Source organism: Podarcis melisellensis, assembly GCF_964234715.1.
Source record: "Podarcis melisellensis genome assembly, chromosome: 8".
In the NCBI taxonomy this organism is placed as follows: Eukaryota; Metazoa; Chordata; class Lepidosauria; order Squamata; family Lacertidae; genus Podarcis; species Podarcis melisellensis.
The window spans coordinates 59,945,495-59,961,794 of record NC_138540.1 but is presented as its reverse complement, the minus strand read 5'-3'; the positions used below and the strand labels follow the sequence as shown (position 1 = coordinate 59,961,794).

Genomic DNA, 16,300 nt, shown 5'->3' with positions numbered 1-16,300 from the left:
TCTTCTTTTTCCAATTTTATCCAATCCCGTATCCAAACAAGACATGCTGCTTCAAAATACAATTTCAAATCTGGGAGAGAAAAGTCTCCTCTATCTCTTAAGTCTGTTAATATCTTATTAAATGTGTTCTAATATATTTTAACTATTGTCATTAACTAGTCTGTCATTATCACTTTGTACTTTATGATGATGTTTTTAAAATGTTGTAAGCTGCCTTGAATCCTGATTTTGGAGGAAGACAGGATATAAATACATTTAATAATAAAATAAGGAAGAACACAGGACTTCTACACAAAGCCCAGCTGGCTTATGGAACTCACTGCCACAGGATGTGTCCGTGGACACTGGCATTGTTTTAAAAGGGAAGCTCACAATTAGGCAAGCTCATGGTTAGCCAGGTTATATAAACGAAACTTCCTCAATCAGAGGCAGTGTACCTTTGAAGGCATTACACCAATGAAAACAAGAGGAGGGTACTGCTGCCTCTGATTGAGGAGGGTACTGCTGAGATGGGGATGGGGAAGAAAGTTGGTTCACTCCCTATTTTAATGTGAATCTACCCAATTCACATTTCTCAAAGCAATGTGTAAACCACAAATCTGCACCACACCCATTTTGCAATGCAGTTCTGCAAGCCCCCTCCATGTGTCTATTAGAGCATAGAAGTATGTAAAAACTAGGAACAATGCACACTAAAAAGCTGATGAATCCTAGTGGTGCAGAAATGTGGCAAACTGACTAAAGGACTGGAAAAATTAGAAACAGAGAGAAACTGAAATTTGACAGATTCACCCCTCTTTCAATTCATCTGGTTGACTTTTCTTGGAATTAGGGTTAGGATGCTGGAATTAGGATGAGCTCTCTTTAATGTTCTTTGGTGTCATACCAGAGAGCTGCAAAGTCAGAAACTGACTCCTCCCTGATGAATGATCTCGGAACTGCGGCATTCCCTGGAGTGTTGGCTTGAGCTGCATCATCACAGCCAGTGTGCAGCTGTGGCCACGGTTCACTGCAGCGTGTGTCTATAAAGAGACATCACAGCTCCCGAAAAACTGCTCCTGAGGGCCCTTCTGAGGTCCAGGCTACAACATCTGCTTAACATCTTCCTGCTAGGACCATTTAAACAACAACAACGGGAAGGGGAATTCAATGTGCTAGCGTGGGCCATAGGATGCCCTCGGGAGATCATTTGGGGCACTTTCTGTGCAGCAAAAGGAGAGCGCGGAACGTTCTAGATAAAGAGCCATCATCACAACCATTTGGCCTTCAGCAAAAATCCACAGTGACTTTGAGAGGGAAGCTGTTAGCTGCCACCCAAACACCTCCAGGCAGAAGGCAAGGGAGAAAAGGTTCAAATCAATACAAAGCAATGTGACAGAAAGAGTGAATAAAAACTTTTAAACTTTTAAACTGTCTCAAGATGGAGTGTTTGGTGGCGGGATTCCCCACATCTACAAGTTGTCTCCAGATTTTGTCAGAAGTGAGATTCAAAGAAGTTATTCATGTTCTGATGCAACGTCTGAGGAATTTCCAAGGAAGTCAACAGAGTTTCAATAATATGAACGAGGCTTGAAAGAAGAGTCGGGAAGGGGAGCTACATCTGGCCACAGCTGGTGAGGGGTGGAAGGGTCAAATTTGCATACTAACTTGAAACAGCAACAGGCAAAATCTTCTGGCCATTGCAGGTGGATAGTTCTCCATGATGCTTTTTTCCAAAATGACTGCTTTGAATTTTTCACTGTCCATGGAGGAGCCAAACAACTGTTATGCAGTGTAGATAACATGTTCTGTGATATTTACAGGGACCCTCTGATGCCAAAAGTGGTATTGTCAGGCATTCAACAAAGCCCAGTGTTTGTTTTAGCCATAGTTTGTTCAACAAAACATGAGTCATCTGACAGAAGACAAAATGAGCCACAGTTGGAATATCCAAAGCTTGTTTTTCGCCCACCTGCTATTGCTTCTGTGGCTTAGTGAGCAGGTGGGGTGGGTCAGGGACAAACAAACCATGGATAAGCCAGGCTGTTGAGTTTGTACATAATGCTAAACCATAGTTAGAACAAGCCACACTTTATAAGCCAAGAACAAATTGTGGCTTCACATCATGGCATTATGTTGACTTATTTGATTCAGGCAATTGATAGCTTCAACCAGATTCTCCAATCAGGGTACATTTTCTTAAAATAAACAAACAATATAAATGCCATCATAAAACCATAGTAAGGCAGAATGAAATCAAGAATACCCACCTACCCACAATTTCCCCAAAGCTTGCCTTTTGCAAGGGAGATCTTAACTCCCTCTTTAAATTTCAAGGGGCATTTTCTTTCCTGCTCTCCAGAGTTACACCCCCACATAATCTATAGGCACTGAGCCCTTCTTTTTTTGCCAATGGTGGCAGCTGCCATGATAACTCAAAACAGGAGAAGAGGAAAACGATCAAGAACATCGGGGCAGTGAGCGTACGAGAGGAGTCTGCTATTTACCATGTGCTTAGCCAATAACTGGGAAAAACAAGCTCATAAGTCAGGAAGACGGAATGTTTCTGTTTAATGCATCACAGACGAATGAAAGGAGAGCATGTGAAAGTTGGAGGGAACGCGGATGAACTCTGGACATCATCAGTGCAAGCAGGTAAGGGAGAGGCTGCATTGCTAGCCAGTGGGGGACCCAAATTCTGCCCCTGCCAGAGACAGGCAGTATTTTTGAAGCAGCACAGCGTTAACCTGAAGAACTTAATTGCCTCAATATATTATGCTCACTACCAGAGTATGTGAGCATTGGACAAATAGATAGAGCAGGAATGAGCCCATCCAGGCAGGAAGCTATGATACAGGGCAACAGTTCTATCCATGGGGTTCTCTTAGGTCATTCTGCTTGCTCATGAACCATATCCTGCTCTATTGTATTCTATTTGGGCCTGAAATACAGGAATAGAGTCGGCCCTGTCATTAGGCAACTGGTCTGAGGTGAAAGGGCAGCCAATGTTTGGTAACTTAGTGTGTTGCTATTATTGTGTTTTGACAGCTGGGGTGGGAGGAGGCACACATGACTGGCATTATCTGACTCTGGAGTCGACTACCTTGATGGGGGTGGGGGCACAATTTGCTGCTCCACCCCAGGAAGCAAAATGTCTGGATCTGGCAGCAAAGTATCTTCAGCTCCAAAAATAGAACCAATAAGCAACTGCAGATGTATCTCCAGGCTTTGTCCTATTTGTGACACAGAACATCCATTTATAAGGTCCCATTTGGTTGGAAATGGTTTCTATAGCCACCGCTGAACCTAAGCCCGGAAATGTCACCTCAGGCACTTGGCAGAGTGAAGCAAATCTTTAAAAGGGGCGCAGCCTTCAGTGCAAGAGAGGCAATGGAAGAGACAGAATAAATAAGGGCCTCAGCAGAGCAGAAATGGAGCCCAGGTTCAGCTGCCAGCAACTCCAGTTACAAGGATCTCACGTAGCAGCGCTGGGGAAAGACCTTTCTCAGCCTGGAATGCTGGAAATGAATGCCAAGGTGCAAATTTACATCAAGGCCACACTTGGGATCCTGTGTACAGTTCTGATCACCTCACCTCAAAAAGGAGATTGGGAAAGGACCAAAAAATGGGCAGCACATAGTTAAAATATGGAACTTGCCCCCACAGGAGGCAGTGATGGCTACTGGAATGGCTTTAAAAGAGGACTGGGCAAATTCATGGAGGAGGAGAAGGCTAGCCCTGATGGCTCTGCTCTGCCTCCACAGCTGGAGGCAGCAACCTTTCTCAATAACAGTTACTGGAAGCCACAGGAGGGGCTCAAATCCTGCTTGTGGGTTTCCCACTGGCATCCGGTTGGCCACTGTGAGAACAGGATCCTGGGCAAGATGGGCCACTAGCCTGATCCAGCAGGCTTTTTGTATGTTCATGATCAAAACAAGGAGTTCAAACAACTTCCCTCCGAGGAACGGCTACAATATTTGGGTCTTTTTTAAGAAGAAAGACTGACTAAAAGGAGACTAAAAGGTGCATATACATGGGGTGAAGAAAGGATAGGGAAAATCCCCCCCACTTCCTCCCTCCCTCCCTCCCCTCTCTCTCTCTCTCTCTCTCTCTCTCTCTCTCTCTCTCTCTCTCTCTCTCTCATAATACAGTCAAACCTCTTACTACGCTCGGTTTAGGTTACATCTTTTCAGGTTGCGTCCCGCGGTGACCCGGAAGTAATGGAACAGGTTACTTCCAGGTTTGGCCGGTCGTGCATGCGCAGATGCTCAGAATGACATCACGTGCATGCACAGAAGCGGCGAATCACAACCCGCGCACGCGCAGACGCAGGTTGCGTTCTGCTCATGATGCGAACGGGGCTCCAGAATGGATCCCGTTCACAACCAGAGGTACCACTGTACTAGAACCAGAGGCCACACAATGAAGCTGAATGCTGGGAGATTCAGGAGAGATAAAAGGAAAGACTTCTTCACATAGCACAGAGTTAAACTATGGAATATTCTGCCACAATATGTAGTGATGGCCAGCGGCCACCCACTTGGATGGCTCTACAAGACAAATTCATGGAGGCTTAGGCTATCAATGGCCATTAACTATGATGGCTAGGCCCGGCCTCCGTCACCAGAGGCAGTAATGCTTCTGAATGCCTGTTGCTGGGGACAACGAAGAAGAACATGCTGCTCTCCTCAGGCCTGGCTTGCAGATCTCCCTTAAGCATCTGGTTGGCCATTGGGAAAGCAAGATGCTGAATGAGATAGGCCTTTGGTCCGCTCCAGCAGGGCTCTTTTCATATTATGATAATAGCCACTGCCAGGCAGGAATAGACAATATTGTGCAGGAAAGACCAGCGATCCAGATTCATAGCTTCAATTGGGGAAAGGGGTCGGGCTGGGAGAGAGGGACTGCCAACTAGATTAAAACATTCTGTAATAAATGAAAACAAAAAACTCTGTTGTCTGGAGCCACCATGGAAGACGTTACATTCCCCACCCCCTCCTTTATCCAGCAGAGGAAAGCAACTCAACCCCCCGCCCCACCCCAAGACTTGAAACAAAGCTAGCGGGAGCCACAGATGTGCTTGGAATAAGTCCATCTGCCACTGAACAAAGACAGATGCATAAATGAAGCACTCTGTGCCCAAAGAACCAGAACAGATTGCCTCCGATTGCAGCAGGCTTTGTGTTTGGAGTCTCAAAGGGCCTTGCGGGGTTATTCCTATGCTATCGCTGCTCTCCTCTTCTCGTTTGACCCTGCAGGAGCTGCATAACTATACATGCCAATGAATTGGCTCTGCCTGCCATTGGCTTTGGCTCCATCTACTGCTTGTCTCCCTGCTTACCACTCTGCCAGTATGTTTGGGCACCAGTTCTCCCTGCCCTCCACTTACATTCCCTCCAACATTCATCAGATGGAAATAAGGACATTTCTCATTCCCTTCCCCCACTGACCCTCATTTCTCTCCCCCATGCTGCACAGCATTTCCTATTGGAAGAAGGGCAAGTGCCACTACCGCTACACCAGCAGACATGCCCACCATCCTGAGAAAACCCCTTAATCCTGATTTCATTTCATTTCATTGTATTTTATTCTTTGGTAGATTTACAAAAAAACACCCACCCACCAATACAGTGGAACCTCGAGTTGTGGACATAATCCATCCTGGAGGCACGTCCGCAACTCGAAGCATTCGCATCCAGAAGCGCTGCACCGGTGCAATTTAGCGCTTCTGCGCATGCACAAAGCATGATTTAGCACTTCTGCGCATGCGCGAGCAGCGAAATGTGGAAGTAACAGTTCCGGTGCTTCCAGGTTGCTGAGGGACGCAACTTGAAAATACGTAACCTGAAGCAGATGCAACATGAGGTATGACTGTAAATAAATTTTAGAAATGGGCAAGATTAGACACAGATGCATAAAACCTTTTTAAAAAATCAAAATAAAAATCAAGACTTCTTGCGCTCTGCTCCGTTCCCCCTTTCATCCTGCCCAGAGTGGCCTTGCAGGGCTGGGCCTCTCCAACAACTGAAGCCTCTCCACCTCCTCTCCCACTTTCCAGTGCTGCTACAACCTGCCCAAGGGAGGAGGCTGGCAGGCAGAGGCAACGGGATGCCTCCTCGCAGCCATGGCTGCTACTGCCACTGAGGACAAGTGCTGGCTTATGACCTCCTCCCTGAGTTCAGTGCTGGCGGGGGAAATTGGGACATTCTGGGATCAAATCAGAAGCCACAATGGCTTTTGTAATTCTGGGACTGTCCCTGGAAAATATGGACTCTTGGAGGGTTATGCACTGAGCGTTGGAATTTTAGTGGGAATTTTAGACTGTATGCTCCTTGGGGACTGAGGATTGTCAGTTTTACTTATGGTACAAAGTGTCGTGTGTATTACCAGCACTGTAAATAAGACCAGTGGACTGGAAGGAGGTAGGGGTATCTGCTCACTGAGTACCAGACACATTTAAAAATTATGAGGGAGGGAGCGGGGAGGTGTGAAGGAAAAGGTGACTCATGTTTGATTTGTCAAATCCTCTCAGCAGTCCTTCAGCTCAAGATATCTTGCAGGCAGTTTTTGTGCAGAAGACTGTCAGGGAGTAATTGAACCATCCTTTAATCCAACAATAGTTTTTCGGCAATGCATCGTGTGTTAATTCCACGCCCATCAGTGTTTGCACAACAGACACCCCCCCAGTTGAGATTTAGCTGGCCTGCAACCAAAGATTCTGTTCTTTTTAAACAATCTTTATGTAAAAGTTGCCCTCCAGCTCCTGCCCATTTGTACCTCTCCCTCCTGCCAATTCTCCCTTTATCTCTCCCTGCTTTCCTTTTCTTTCTTACATTCCTCTGAGCCACTCCCTCTTCCAACTCTGGGGAAAGTCTATATAGCTCAGTGGCAAAGCAAGTGCTATGCATGTAGGAGGCCCCTGGTTTTGGAGACAAAATACTGTATCCCCGAAGACCAACTGCTGGAAAATGCAAGAGAGTGCTGCTGTTGCACTCAGGTCATAGTATAATAGAATAATAGAGTTTAAAAACATCCCATGAAGGATATTCCACCACCCAGGGGTGAATCTAGGCTTTCTTTCACCCAGGTCAAAGACTCAGTTCAGCACCCCCACATGCAAGTTTGCACACACCCCTCAACACTTTTGTTGAGCATAAGATGTTCCCATACAGGGCATTTCTCACTGGATCTATTATAGTGGAGCAGCCTCCAGAGCACTTAATGCACACTTGTTCCACCAATGACCTGTTGCAGAATAAACTCACAAAAGGCATCTCCGGTCTGGAGGGGTCCAGAGTGCGGTAGAAATCTTGCCACCGTTTCCCTTGTATGTCAGAGAGAGAAAGAATCTACACTTTTGAAACATAGGAAGCTCCCAATACCTGGCTAGATTATTTGTGCTTTTTGCCCATTAGTGCCTACAATTATTGGTCTTTTACATCACCTGCTACCAAATCTTTTTAAAAAAAAAAAAAACCAACAACCCCAGAGATCCTAGCATTTGGACACAGTACCGCATGGTGCTGTGGCTTAAACCACAGAGCCTAGGGCTTGCTGATCAGAAGGTCGGCAGTTCGAATCCCTGCGATGGGGTGAGCTCCCGTTGTTCGGTCCCTGCTCCTGCCAACCTAGCAGTTTGAAAGCACGTCAAACTGCAAGTAGATAAATAGGTACCGCTCCAGCGGGAAGGTAAACGGCGTTTCTGTTTGCTGCTCTGGTTCGCCAGAAGCGGCTTAGTCATGCTGGACACATGACCCGGAAGCTGTCTGCGGACAAACGCCGGCCCACTTGGCCTATAGAGCGAGATGAGCGCGCAACCCCAGAGTCATCCACAACTGGACCTAATGGTCAGGGGTCCCTTTACCTTTATCTTTTACCTTCTGCATGCAAAGCATTATCCTCTGACACTAGCGAGTTGGAGTCCCTTCTCCATCAAGCTATCATTCCCTTCTTTAATATTTACCTATATTTGGGGTTTCTACATTTTCCCACTGCAAAGAAGCCAATTTTGTGGCAAACATGCACTTTTGGCCCCCAAACAGAAGCAGAGTGCCTTCCTCCCCCGCCACCACCCATCGCTCCATGATGCTAAAGTTGGCCTTTCCCTGGCTAGATATAGCAGCTCCCCAGGAATGGAGGCCGAATTGAGGATCTGAACTGAATGGACAGATATGCACATCCAGTTATGATAACCCAGGCGGGGTGCTGGAGTCCGTTTCATATTGCTGCATGGACAGCTAACGAAAGTCTCAAGAGGCCGCCTGCAGCAAAATGCCAGGAGCGATGAAGGCAGCTATCAGTCACAGCAAATTGTTGCTGAACATGCACCTTGGAGCACTTCTATCCGTCAGTCAGAGATGCCAGCAGATTAATTCAGCAATGAGCCGAGGTTTATCTTGCCTTTCACAGCTGAATTTTGCCCTCCAGAGTCCCGCACGATTGCAGAGGTGGTGCAGAAATCACAGTGTTTTCGGCCTGGGATTGATCCAGAGGTCACTGCAAGGACCTTAACACCTGGGGACAAGATTGCCTCTCAGATGTTTGTGGCAGGCAGCACCAGGCTTGCGAGCGGTAGAAAACACACACAAGGCCCTGCAATTCCTCTTGCTGGAGGCTGACACATGCACCAGTTTTACAGGATGGTCAGCAGTGTGCACAAGTGCAGTAGCAACTGTGAAGCTGAAGTTAGCCAGTGGTGACAAAGAGGCCCTTTCCACATGCTCAGGAGCATTTCCCCTTTGTTTATTATTTTACATATTGTCACACACCACCCCAGTCTCTGAGTGGTGCAAGATTCCAGGGGTACCAGGTGTGCTTACCAGGATCTGTGTCCCCTTTTGGATAATGGGGCACAGCAGAGTCTGTGGTGTCTTTATGATACATGGTTTATTTGAACATATATACAACCTGTGCCTAATGAAGGGGGCTCTGAGCATCCCATCCTGTGTGGGGCCAGCCTCTTACAAAGGCAGTAGCATCCTTGCCCTGCAGCTTGCCTTTTCCTGAGAACAGTCACATCCCACCTGCTCTAACCTTGCTAACCTAAGCCCTGGTATTCTGTAACACAGAGAGAGGCCCCACTCATCTGTATTCCCACACCTAGTTCTATGATGCTTTTGCAGTGCTTACACCCCCAGACTCTCACCTCAAAGGCTGACTCCATTGCCTTTGAACCCATGTTGATTTCACAGGATTAAGAATGTCAGACACACAATCCAGCACACTGGGTCTGACTTAATGAGCCTTCACACATGCTAATTAAAGGATTAACAGAATATCACACAGCTTAAATACACACCCAGAAATTGGACTATATGACCCTTGAGATCCCTTCCAACTCTATGATTCAATTATTCTACCTTAAATACACATGAATCTGGCTATCATCTCTAAGGAAATTAGCTTTGACATCCCCAAACCTTAATTGAATTCTAGCACCTATCAATCTATAACATTATCGGGGGAGCAGCCTGATGTTTTGCATATTCTTTCTCTGCCTCACTTTCCTCTCTTTCTTCTGTTGATTCCCTGGTGCTGAATTTTAAAGTGTAAGCTCTTTGAAGCAGGGGCTTGATTCCATATGCGATAATGGGGTGGATAACCAAGTTCTTGCCCCAAGGCCACCTTCATCCTTGACACCAAACCATTGTATTGTTGCTCACAATCTCCAGGCAGCAAGAGATTTCAGGGGTTCCTGTGCTTGCCCCAGGGTTTCATTTCCTTGGAATGAAAAGTCAATGGAGACTGTAGTGTCTTTAGGATATATGGTTTCATTTACACATATATACAACCTGACCATAGGCTGGAGGGGATCTCAGCATCAACACCCCAACAGATCTTGCTTCCCCATCAGGGTTACAGGGAAGCCCCAAGCTCTTGGGACCAGCACCGAGCAAGACAAGCCTCAGTCTCTCCAGCTTCCAGCATCAGCCAAAGCTCACATACAAATCTCTGGCCATTGTACTGCTGCTACCTTACAAGGCGATGTCTTTTCCAACTAAGTGAGGTGAGGGGGTGTTACTCCCATTTGTCTCTATGGCAACCTCTTTGGACTAGTAAATGGCAGCAATTAACAGGCCAGCTGAGACCATAGCCTTAACAAAAGTTAACCAGGTTTCCTCTTGTAGATTGTAACCTCATGGTCACATGATCACAGGTTGGAAGGGACTCATGGGCATCATCCAGACTGACACCACCCCAACCTATAACAGTATGTTAAGAAAATTAAGGGGGAAAGGCAGCCCTAAAAGACATTGCCACCTCACACAGTGTTGCGTGAATTAGCCACAGTAATCATCAAAACGATTTGGATCCCATCTTTCATTGGTGTCATAGTTTTGGAACCTTTCTTTAGTGCCAAAAGGATTTGCCTATATTCAACACTGAAACTTGAATTAATTAATGCTGAGAACTGCTGCAACTCTTTCAGTTGGATGTTTTTCAGTTTGCTTTGCTGGCACTTTAATTAACGGTAGGGCTCAGCTTTAGTTCATTAAAAGTTACACATTATTTCCAGTAGAATCCTGACTTCACTTACTGTAAGATGTGAAAAGGGAAAGGGTGTACAAAGCCAAACTGCCTCCGCAAAGGGAGCAGACACCTGAAACCCAACAAACACCAGGAGCCTGGATCCATTTCTGTGAATTTCTCTGATGTGTATCGCACAACACAATCTTAGTGATCCATCTACATCCCATTAAGGAACTGGCCATCTGTGTCGGCCATGATGGTTCTCTTACCTTCCTGAGGAGCAAGCAATTTCCCTCCTCTGCTGGTGCCAAAGACGATGCCAAACAAGCACAAGATGGAAAAAGGGGTTCCCCACATGGTGGGTCTTTGGTAGCCCAGGCAGGCACTGCTGGGAATGCTGCACCTAGAAGAGAGAGGGAGCAGATGTCAGCAAGGGCCCCTTGAGAAAAGAGAAGGGTCACCATGTCTTTGCCATTTCATTGGAACAACAAAGGACCCACCTTCTATCTCAGCAGCTAATTACCCCTGCTCTTCCCCTTCCCAACCCAGTGGGAATATTAGCTACTAAAAGGGAGATAAGATAAGCAGACTAAGATAAGCATCAGAATTCAACACTCAGAGCCTGGCTATTTAACACTACTTTCCAAGTGATGACTGTACCACATAGTCAGGATCTAAGTCAGGGTAGCCAACAAAATGCCCTCCAGATGTTCTTGGACTCCAACTCCCAGCAGTCCCATTTGGAGGGCACCAAGTTGGCTACTTCTTACCCTAAGTGGTGCTAAATTAGGGTTGCACGATTGCTCTGTATAACCTCAAGGCATGCCACCCATCCTTTCAAAGCCCTTTAAGGTGGTTGCAAAATTTCAGTCCTGTTTTGCCCAAATTTGCATTAAAATGTCATTTTCAGCAATATCCACTGGCTGCAGCGATAAGCCTGTGGTGGTTGTGTGGCGGAGTGTGTGTGTGTGTGTGTGTAATGAGTAGAGCCCAGATTAGCTGCTACATCTGGAAAGCTGCTTTCAGGGAATCGTGGTTTAGCATTGCACAGCTTCTGTGGACTCCTTGATGTGAAGCAATTATGGGAGCCTTCTGGTGCTAAGGGATGAGCTGACAGGATATTTTGTAGAATTGTTTGTAGTTCAAATTAGTGTCTCCTCTTTTCTTCTTTTTTATTTGCTCTCAGTGGAAACCCTGCTTACAACCCCAGCCTCTGGAATGATGAGTCTTCTGGAAGAAGGTCCATTATGACAGGGGAGAGCCGAGTAAAGGAAGACCAAGTGTCCCCGACTCATTTTTGGCTGACTTTCCCCAGGCCCAGTTTTGCTCCTGGCCTGTACCTTGGATGAAACTTCACAAACAAGAAGAAACTGGCGTGTGCAGAGGGGAGTTATTTGTTCCAAGAGGGGCGCAATGTGTGCCAGTGTCCAGAAAACAAGATAGAAATATTTTTGGGGTGTGTCGGGATGGTTAGCAGGGCTGCGACTGAACTTTGGAGGACTGATTTTGCCAGCTCAGGAAAGAACCTGCTGTAAACTCCATTATTATTCCAGTAACTAATTGTGGCACATGAGGAATGGTGTTGGAGAGGCACGGGTTCCTTGTTTGCAACAATGTTTCTACTTGCTGAGCTGGGGTGGGGTGAACATGGGGAGCACAAGGTTTGTAGCCATGGCATCAACAACCAAAAACTATCCTGACCCTGCTGCTGCCCTGCTCTGTCCCCTTCTGGGCTGGCTCATCTCACTGCTACTAAGATTAACTTCCCCACTGAAACCTGATGAATTTCCATATACCTAACTTTGGTTGGATGCACTCAAGGGACGCAGGTGGCGCTGTGGGTAAAACCTCAGCGCCTTGGACTTGCCGATCGCATGGTCGGTGGTTCTAATCCCCGCGGTGGGGTGAGCTCCCGTCGTTCAGTCCCTGCTCCTGCCCACTTAGCAGTTCGAAAGCACCCTTAAGTGCAAGTAGATAAATAGGTACCGCTTTATAGCAGGAAGGTAAACGGTGTTTCCGTGTGCTGCTCTGGTGCCAGTTTGCCAGAGCAGCTTCGTCACGCTGGCCACATGACCCGGAAGTGTCTGCGGACAGCGCTGGCTCCCGGCCTCTAGAGTGAGATGAGCGCACAACCCTAGAGTCTGTCAAGACTGGCCCGTACGGGCAGGGGTACCTTTACCTTTACCTTAACTTTGGTTGGAAGGAAATCAGCCCTGAGTGCTCACTGGAAGGACAGATCCTGAAGCTGAGGCTCCAATACTTTGGCCACTTCATGAGAAGAGAAGACTCCCTGGAAAAGACCCTGATGTTGGGAAAGATGGAGGGCGCAAGGAGAAGGGGACGACAGAGGACGAGATGGTTGGACAGTGTTCTCGAAGCTACCAGCATGAGTTTGATCAAACTGCGGGAAGCAGTGGAAGACAGGAGTGCCTGGCGTGCTCTGGTCCATGGGGTCATGAAGAGTCGGATACAACTAAATGACTAAACAACAACAACAAGGCAGGGAGGATGTCTTTCAGGAATCACAGCCAAGTTTCCAGTCTGCGGATGGAGGGGGGCAATTTTCTTCTTCTTCTTCTTCTTCTTCTTCTTCTTCTTCTTCTTCTTCTTCTTCTTCTTCTTCTTCCTCCTCCTCCTCCTCCTCCTCCTCCTCCTCCTCCTCCTCCTCCTCCTCCTCCTCCTCCTCCTTCTCCTCCTCATTTCCTATAACCAAACTCTTCCCTGCCCATCTCAGGCTGGACCAACTATTGCAGATAGGAATTTACACACTTACCCCTGAATGCTTTTGTAAGTCTTATCAAAAGTCTTCAGGCTTCCTTTGAAATCCCTCACATCTCCCTTCCATCTCCAGATTCTGCTCAGTTTTTCCTTTTGCCAAACCACAGTCTCAGTTATGGTATTTATGGGATACCGTTTGTAAAATGGTCTCCTCAGATTTCTCCTAGGTTTAGTCTGAAGAGAACAGTGTTGACTCCAGGTTTTGGAGGGACTCTGGGGAAAGGACTCTCTGTGACCCCCCTCCCCCAGTGATCCTACCTCCTCACCACACCAGGTCTAGGGGGCTCTTGTCAGTGGGCCCACTCCTGGGGTGCAGTCCCATGGCTTAAATTTTGCCCAAGTGAAATTCCGTCACACAACTCTCTTTGGACTCCATCTTTACTTCCGGGGGGAATGTCTGGACTCCCTGGAAGCTTGCTGTGCCTTCCCAGAGACACAGAGGTTTAACCTCTTTCTGCAAATTGTGTTTTACGAGGACTTGGGAGTGCCTGTAGCGAAATAGCCCAGGGATTGTGCACACATTCCTAACCCAGGGAAACAAGCCATTCTGAATAACACAGGGAAATTGGAGATTTATGAAGGGCCTGCCCAGGAGTGAACTGTTGAGATATTTGATTTATATTTATTTATTGAAAGCATTTATTTACTGCCCTACATAAAATTCACTTTATGAGTCCCCTAACACAAATGTAAATAAAAAGAGAGAGAGTAAAGCTATTTGGTTAAAACTACTGATGAAGCCAGTGTCAGTAAGGCTGAGGGAGGCCACACTCAAACTGTGAAGCTAAGTCCCAGGAACCATGGTGCAATCGGATAGGAACAATGTCCTACAAGTGGTAGATGTGTTCAGTGGTGCAGGGATTTTGGTCTAGAGTAGTCCAAGTAATTACTACTGTTAATCAGATTGTGTTTCTAGATCCAGGACTGGTTCTCCTATCATTTTCCCCCCAATGAATGGCTTGATATGCCTTATCATTTGTCTCTTAGCGACAGCTAGAATGGAAATTGCCCATCAATGGAAACAACTCAACATGCTTCACTATTCAAGGATGGTGGACCATAATGTGGCCAGAAAAAAATTGACCCAACAGCAATGTGTTTTGAGGGCTGAAAGTAAATGTGATAAATTAATCTTCAGGCAGTTGGAACCCCCATTTGTGTCATTTAGCCAGGCAGGGAGACCTTATAATACCACCAACTACTAAAAAACAAAACAAAACAAACAAACCCCTTTTGGCTGGAGCTATTACCTAGACACCTTCTTGATTAAATTGTTCCTACAGATTCTCAAGCTGCTCTTTATCTCTGGATGCGACCCTCTGGGCGTGATGCCTGACACTTCTTTGATGTGCACTGTTATGTCATGTCCTGTTTGTGTTGTTATTGTATCCTACCATATGCACTATGCAACACTTTTTAAAAAGAAAGAATAATTTTTTAAAAAAACTCAGAACCTGCATGTAGATAAAAACAATAAGTAAGAGTTCAATCCACAGAAGAGACACTGCAGCAATTTAAAAGGCCTGGGAAACCAAAAGTGTGCTCTGCCTGATGTCAAAAGGAAAACCACACGGAGGCCAAGTCAGCATCCTAGAGATCAGGCAATGATCCATTGCCAGGGTGCTACAGGCATAGATGCTGCCTTCCTCGTTTGCCACCTGCTTCACCTCACACCTGACCAAGGCAGCACTTGATGAAAATAGTGAGTGGCCTAAGAGGGCACAGTCAGATCAACACGGGAGAAAGCATTCTGTCAGGCCCCCTGAGCTCTAAGCCCTTTAAGGCTTTGAAAGCAATTACCAGCACTTTGAATGGGACTCAGAAGCAGAGGCCAGCAAAGCTCTTTTAAAATGCATGGGTTATAGCCCAAATCAATTGCCCCAGCAGTTGAAAGATTTTTGGAATCTCTCCAAGGCAGAGGCTTCCACCACCTCTGCCAGCACTTTCCCACTTAGCGCTGCCCAGGCTCCCCTGTGAGTAGGGAAGTGGGGTGCCCCACCAGCTGGCACACTCGTCGTCATCCCTCCTACCTTGGCTACCTGTGCAGTGACTCACTGTTCCCTTCTAGTTTTAAAGCTAACTGTGATGTTAGAAGGACATCCACACCAGTCTTTCCATGAACCGTAGCCGATGCCAAGCCACATTTTGCAACTGTGATTAAAAGAACCAGCTTTACATGCTTGGGTTTGGGCTAATTATTGGATAACTAAAACACCAGTGCAGACAGAACGCTAGCCACAGTTAGCTCCAAAACTGAAAAGGACGGGGGTGGAAATAGGACACTGCAAAGCATTCCCAAACAGCAGTCCATGGTAAGCTCTGCACTGTCCCTACACATTTAGGAGAACTTCAAGCATGGTGAGCCAAATTCAGATGCACATTTATGTGCTGCATAAATGAAACACAGGAAGTTATGCAGGTATCTTGGCTCCTTCATAGTATACATTGCTTTAAATAATTTGGGGGACCTGACTCTACCTATGCAGTCATCAAGTTAATCTTTGCAGGGGTGTTTGCACTGAATGGCATGAGGAACTAAGGAGGGGCAAAAGGAGGGGCAAATCCCTCTATTTACACTTTGTGCCAATTTGACCAGTGCTCATTAATAAGTCTATCCTGTTCTGTTTCCTCATTAATCTGTTTTTCTGTATAAAATCTCTACAGAAACTGGTATTTAAGCAAGTTTTTAAATGCATATTTATGTATTCCTATATGTAATTTGTTCTAAAATATGCGCATTTGTATGCAATTTGGTGCTTTCTGAGCCAAGATCACAAAAATCCTGAGAATTCTGAAATCAGAAGGATGACTATGTCCCAAGCCATGTTTGGAAGGTGTGGGTTAGGTCAATTTGCAGGGCATTCATCTAGATGACCCTTTAGGTCCCTTCCAATCCACCATTCAATTATTCTATGAATTTGCTTAAAGACCTGGCCCAAACAAAATTCTCCTCCACCCTATGCCAGGCCACGTCCTACAGTGAGCAGCTCCACAAACTGGCAAAATAATAATAATAATAATAATAATAATAATAATAATAATAATAATAATCCTGGTTCATTTTAGCTGATCT

At 46.2% G+C, this 16,300-nt stretch overlaps 1 protein-coding gene across 5 annotated transcripts in view; it reads right to left on the bottom strand.

Annotated features, from left to right (window-relative positions):
- The window catches only part of COL16A1 (collagen type XVI alpha 1 chain), a 130,459-nt gene that overhangs the window by 112,920 nt on the left and 1,239 nt on the right, over window positions 1-16,300 (bottom strand). For all 5 annotated transcript variants that reach the window (XM_081921167.1, XM_081921168.1, XM_081921170.1 and 2 more), the window contains exon 2: window positions 10,719-10,852. In XM_081921167.1, the coding sequence (XP_081777293.1) occupies window positions 10,719-10,806 (88 nt within the window). In that variant the 5' untranslated portion in view covers window positions 10,807-10,852. The remainder of the gene's footprint in view (window positions 1-10,718; window positions 10,853-16,300) is intronic.